The 6,638-nt window shown below is 45.3% G+C and overlaps 1 protein-coding gene across 1 annotated transcript in view; it reads right to left on the bottom strand.

Annotated features, from left to right (window-relative positions):
- The window catches only part of LOC103915118 (protein FAM115-like), a 5,097-nt gene extending 3,768 nt beyond the window's left edge, over window positions 1-1,329 (bottom strand). Inside the window, 1 exon segment of the mRNA XM_009321877.1 lies at window positions 713-1,329. Coding sequence (XP_009320152.1) covers window positions 713-1,329 — 617 coding nt within the window.
- Between the last annotated feature and the right edge of the window lie 5,309 nt (window positions 1,330-6,638).

Here is a 6,638-nt window from a genome sequence, read left to right as displayed (position 1 = left end):
CTATTCTATTCTATTCTATTCTATTCTATTCTATTCTATTCGCAGCACTGGGCAGGAAAGGACGACCTATGCTACTGAGTCAAGTTGCCTCCACTACCAGGCATCTACACAATACACCATCTAGTGGGGAATGCACAGCTAGATCATGGACCTTGTGTGGACAATATCCAAGCCTCATGGATCCACACAGTATCTACCCCATGCTTCCCAGGGACTTTGAAGTGCACCCTGAAGTGCAGGGACACCCTATAACAAAGCTAAGAACTCTGTTACAAATGCCTTAAAGTTTACACCACACCACAGGAGATTAGCAGGAAAGACAAAGGTCATCTTTTGTGTCCCAGGTCCTGCATCAGTAAGGATTTAAATACCTCAGGAAGTGGACCCATAGCTGTGCTAGTGACGTAGTGGGAAAAAAAAGGCTAAATTGCCATAGCACTGCAGATCAGACCCAACCAAAAGTTTCTTCCTAAACAGTCACCTGTTGAACATTTTACCATGGAGCACATGAGCCAAGCTTCATGGTAGTTTCTCAATAACCTGTAGAAGCACCTTCAACTCCTGCACATCCATCTCTATTCATGGTCATTTCTTTTGGGGGACAGGAAGAAGAGATCTTTTTCGTTCCAGCAGGCCAGTAGCAGAAAACCCAAGGCAGAATAAACACTATATACAATCTAAAGACAGTACAAACAAATATTTAAATACTCACTGGGTGATTAGAGGAATCCTCGGCATTTCTTTGGACACTGAGAAAGTGCCAGTCTCTCCCTCACTGCCTGTGAAGTACACGCCAGCCACGCTGATCACCTGGTTCCCAGGGAATTCAAACAGCACCTTCTCCTTGCCATGTCGACTAGCCCAGTGCCAGGCCTGGCCGCCAATGAGCAGCCCTCCACCCCTCTTTACAAAGCCAACCAGGTCTTTTGCCTGCGTGCTGTCATAGGCATCCATACAGTACACCCCCAGAGAGGGGCTGAGCTCTGCCCCAGCCTGCACTTTGGTGCCAGCCCTGAGCAGCAGCTGGGAGAGGGAATCCAAATGAGGATGGACCCCAACCAGGGCCTCAGGGGAAGGCCTGAGCCACTCCACAGCATTTCTGAGGAACTGGGAAAACTTGGAGTCCTTCAAGATTCCTTCATGGGAAACAACCACCATCCGGCCCTTCCCATAACAAGATGCTGCAATTAGCACTTGCCCATTGGTGCTCACCAGCACTGGGAAGGCTTCATCTCCAGTGAGCAATAGCTCACATGGATGATAGTTTGTTGTGAACTCAAATGAACTAACATCTTTCACCAGAGAGGCATAGGCTGCTGTGGAATCCATCTGATATACCTCTTGTTAAAGAGTACTGAAAGCGAAAGAAAGGGAAGCACGTTTTAGATTAGAAGCTATGTTTGAAAAGTTTAACGGATACAAGCTATTGAGATATATACCAGCTATGCTGTTCTACAGTCCCAGGAGGAACCTGTATCCACAAGCGATGCACAAATATATAGCCCAGCAGTAAGGTGAGCCAGGAAAAGATGACAGCAATGAGGAAACTTTGCATAGCTACTAGTCACACAATAACCCCAACAGACATGTTAGGAAATATACATTGAAGACATAATTCCAGTTAAGCCTTTCTATATTCTTCTGCCTATGAGTGTTTGAATTGGTATGAAATTGCTATACAACACTAACATGCCTGGAGTTGTAGAAGAACAATCAAAATAATTTTTTAATTGGATAATAGGTAGAATTCAGATTACTAGGTCTAGCCACAAACTATTATGTTTCCACAGCTCAACTTTAAGAGTAAGTCTTGCGTCTCAGGGAGGCAAAGGCCTTCAGTTATCTCTAAGAGTGTAGGGCTTAGTGTTCATCCCACTGGCAGGGGTGGAATCAGTGGCTCTCATGCCATTGTACACCTGCTGTCAGAGTGTGTTGCACTCAGTGGAAGTTGTATAGACTTAAAGGAACATACCTTATATACAGAGTAAAGAATTTATTGTTAGTCTCATTAGTGCCTTGACAGGGTAATTACAATACAGCAAAAATATTAATCCAGTTAAAATGATACTAACATATATAATACAAATTATTCAATTATTGCTAAATCCCAATAATGATACAGTTAAAATTGATATACATAGGCTCTCCAGTATCTAACCATTTCCCCAGTGTCGGGTCCTGATGTTCAGTCGTGCTAGTCTTTTCTTAGAAGAGATGATTTGCAGCGAACCGTCAATATCATGAGTTCTTTGCTGGGAGAAATTAAATGGAGGAAAGGAGAGGGGAGTTCTTTCTCCTTAATCTTAGGTCCTCTTGGAGTTATTTTTATACTTCTTAAACAACCTGTTTCTTACTGGCCCATGGGTCAGTTACACGATGACTACTTAGTAATGTTAGACCTCTACCATATCTGATAAATATGCAGAATCGGTGTTAAGCTATAGGAGATAGCCCTCCCAGCTCCTTCCTGACCCAAATTTCTGAAGTTATATCTAAAAGAGACCTGTGGCCACTCAAGACAGTTACTGGTGAGTCTTGAGCTCGTAAATTAGTACAAGGCCTGTGGCTTGCCTCTAGCAATAGCAACAATGCATTTACTCGGCAACAGAGAAGATCAAACCCCTTCCAGAACATTATGTATGGAGTGCTGAAGAATTAGACAGACCCATGCTTTTGCAAGGCTGTGTGTTTAGGGGCACATCTTCTGGCATAAGCAGTGTGGTCTCATTGCCTCCTCACCCATCTACCTGACCATTAGGATAGATAACTGAGTCCATTCATGACCAGCGTATCTCCTCTGGGGCTACATTGGTGTAGCAGGTTCCACGTATCTCCACCTGTCCAGACAGGGGAACTAACCAGCAGGGCAAAGCTGTGTTAACAGAATTTTTTTAATCCGGTCCTGCACCGGGTGCCACCTTCTTACATAAGCTGACCTAGCGATACACTGGGTGCCTTCCTGTATCAGCAAGGGGACAGGGCACAGACCTAGAGATACGGCCCACGGGGAGAAGGAATAGAGTGCTACTTCACATCTACCCCAGGCTGGAGTGAATGGAAACTCTAGCCATTTAATATTTGCTTCCTATAACCTCAGTGAATTGACTAGCTGATCTAAACCCATTTCCCTGGGAGCCAAGAACATGTTGTCAAAATAGCCACCACATATGGTTTTCTGCTGGCAGTTTCAGCTCAATATCAGTGTCCTGAGTGCACCAAAAGGCCTTAATGGCCAACCTCACCTGGGGCTTCCACCCACTCCCCCTGCCCATGGGCCCGGGGGCTCCACTTTGGCTCAGCCCTGGGCCTTCAGATGTTGTTGGTGTGCCTGTCTCTAGGCCTGTCTCTGGCCCTGCCTCCTGGATGGTTCTCAGAAATTTGTTGTAGGTAGCTTTTCTCCAGGATGGGCCCCGCAGGCATATGTCATAGCTTGTCCCCTCTCCTTTTGCTCCTGATTGGACTCCCTGGATGGACCCTGGGCCTGGCTCATGGCTTGCCTTGCCTGGGACCGCCGAAGGACTCTGTTACCAGCACCCTGCTCTGCCTGCGGCGTTCAGACCCTGTGGGGCTGTGCCCGGTCCATGAGGGCACTGCCTGTGCTGCCGTCACCCTCAGCTCCAAGCTCACTTTCTTTTAGGACCAGCTGTCCCTTGCCGCTCCCTCACACCAAGAAGCCAGAACCTGACAGGGCCACGGAGCTGCCCTGGCCTCCTCCCTCTCCTCCGCACACAACTCTGGGGCACACAACAAAGGGCAGGTGGTAGACTGTAGTTCATTCAAGGGACAGGGCCGAGGCCTTACTCTCAGAAGACAGTGATTTTCATCCTGACCTAGCTGTGGCTAAATCATTTTATCTTTTCAACCTCTTCCATTTGCTTAACTAGACTGTACCCTGTGCGGAAAGGTACCATTTGTTTCTGTGTGTTTGCACAGTGCCTAGCACAACAAGGCGCTCACCCTCACAGGACCCTAATGGCCTGAAAAGAATAATTATAGTAAACGGCTGTCAACTCCCAGGCTGAACCTCTTTGATTAGGTAAATGCTTTTGCTTTCTTGACTATTCAGTCAGGTGGCTTCAGTGAACACTGAAATACTATTTTTTTTAAGGTCAAGGTAACCTTTTTTTTACTTTCTGTGTACAGCTAAGGCCCTGCATGAACTGTCAAACCAAAGAGAATATGAATTATGTCAAACCAGATCTGTTAATTCCTCACTGAGATCACCCACTTAAGGTTTTTTCCTTTCCTCTGTTTGCCCTGCTCAAACTACAGATGCTGCTGAGCCTTGCTGTTCTCAGAGCAGGAACAGGCAAAAACAGGCCACTGAGGGCAGAGCAGCTTTACACCCACATGCATTTTAGTGCATGCTGGATGAGAAAGGCCCCACCTCAATAATGTAAACAGACTTGGAATAAGCAGTGTCTTTGGCACTGAAGTTGGACAAGCTATCCAGAATAGAAGGATTAGAGAAAAAGAGCATGGTAGAGACCATAAATATCAGAGGTGGCTTGCTGTGGAGACACTTACCTCCCTCCCCACCCCCAGCGCTGCCTGCCAGAAAAGTGCACTCTTTTGGTCACGTGCCACAAAAAAGCCTGTGAGGGTGCAAGACAGTACCCACACACCATGTGGCCATCTCTGGACTTGGATTTACAGACACAGCCATGTGCTTCAGCTGGGAGGAGCCAGTAGGAGGACGCTTCAGTTGGAATTTGCTCTGACGTGCAAAATCATCTGTTATGGTTTAAGCCACCTGTCACCAGGTCTTTTATACTATATAGATGGCACTGTCCCCTGCTACAGCAGTCAAGCATTTCCTCTCAGACCACAGAGGTTTGGTAGGTGCCTGACTTACCCATTTACCCTTCCACGGCCCAATGAAAGCCACGTCCCTCCCCTCTGAAGCTGCTGCTATTTGACACATCCTTGAACCTCTCCTCTATGTGAGCATTCTGGGTCATCTCAAAACACAGCTAAAAACACACATCTCCATTGACAGAGGTCTCTCAGTTTCTTCCTCTCTTGTACAATATTAACATCAATGAAATTGTTCTTCTGTACTTCCACACTGTATTTCCTCAAAGAAAAGAGCCATTCCTGTATTCCAGGAGTTTTATTTAGGGAATACTGTGTCCCATTCGAACTTCAGTTCACTCACACAGCTTGCACTCTCCACAGTTCCATCTGACTGTCCAAAATCTCTTCATCTGCAACAGGCTTCTTTTCTTTCTTGTGTAGCCTTAGGCTATCCATTATTAAATCACTCAGTTTTATCCCATTCTTCCTACTCCCACAGAACTCCCTGGACCCCTAGTACCCCACTGCTCTGCAATGGAAATCCAGCTTCTGCTCAGCTCTGACAGTAACCAACTCATATTGCATGTTTTCAAGTGTCACTTTCAGTCATTCATCCTCTCCAGACATTATTCCCCATTCTCATGTACATTCAGCTTTCCTATCATTGGCACAGTTACACTATGCAAGACTGAGTGGGAAGAGTCTTCAAGTCCCCGAGACAGGTGCACATAGCACTGAACACCTGACGAAAGTGGTCAAAAAATCACGTATGCCACTGCCCTACTGCAGAGCTCACTTTCTTTCATGCTGAGATGATGATTCATCTAACCTACCTTAGAAAGAAATGGAGACCTGCAAAGGGCAAATCCTCTGCACTGCCTTAGGAGATGAATTGCCCTCTGCAGGTGCCTGCTTCTTTGCACTGGCCCTAAAGGGAGCCTTCGGTGAGCAGCTCAGATTGGGATGGCTAACTTTTGGAGGCCTAAACCAGGGCAGATGAATCCCATTTTAGCTATGCTTGATTTGTGGATTACTTCCTACAGCTGCTGCCAGAGAATCAAAGGCTAAAATAACCAATAGTACAAATTTCTCTAGCTAACTAAATTTTGAGAAATCAAAATGAGCAGAACCTGTTATTAAATCAGCCGCTCATTCAATGCCACCGAGTTCTTTATTACCAACGTATTTGAAAATTATTTGCTGCTAGCCAGAAAGCTTATAAAGTAGTTAATAAAATTGACAGAGTCATCAGCATTTTACTTCATGTTTGCTCTTGAAGAGGTATTGTGCCTCTGTGTGTTTCTCCAAGTGTCTTGGCAAATCTGACACTTCACCTACTGGTGAAATCACCATTACCCTGATAATAAAAGGAAAGTCTTCGTCAGATCTTTGTTGGGCTTCCAACTCCCTATTAGCAGGCAACTTTCCACTAAAAGCAAGCTGACTGTAAAAATGAAGCCAGTAAGTCTATATGTAATTTGAAAACCTCACTAGTGAACCCATTCATTCTTAGTTTATTAGAGCACAAAAATACTCTGTTTCTGGTTTTATTTTTGCTAAGGTCGATGTGGCCTCCTAATCTATTTTACTTTTTTTCCACTTCAGCTCCTGCTCAGGTCAGTCTCAGGTATGTCCTAGGCTTTTCCCAGACTGCATGCTGAATTCTCTGTGACTGCTGCTTGAACTACATTTTCACAGAAATTATTAAATGTTTCATGTGTTATTTTGCAGTCTGTCTCTGTGATAACATTTTCTTGTCTTATTGCCACAATTTCAGTTCGGCTTTTCTGCGTTGACGGGCTACTCCAGCATGCACTATAACTAGTGGATAAGCAATTGTG

The sequence above is a fragment of the Pygoscelis adeliae genome, unplaced genomic scaffold (genome assembly GCF_000699105.1).
Source record: "Pygoscelis adeliae isolate BGI_AS28 unplaced genomic scaffold, ASM69910v1 Scaffold384, whole genome shotgun sequence".
Taxonomy (NCBI): Eukaryota; Metazoa; Chordata; class Aves; order Sphenisciformes; family Spheniscidae; genus Pygoscelis; species Pygoscelis adeliae.
This window is presented reverse-complemented; position numbering and strand designations above follow the sequence as displayed.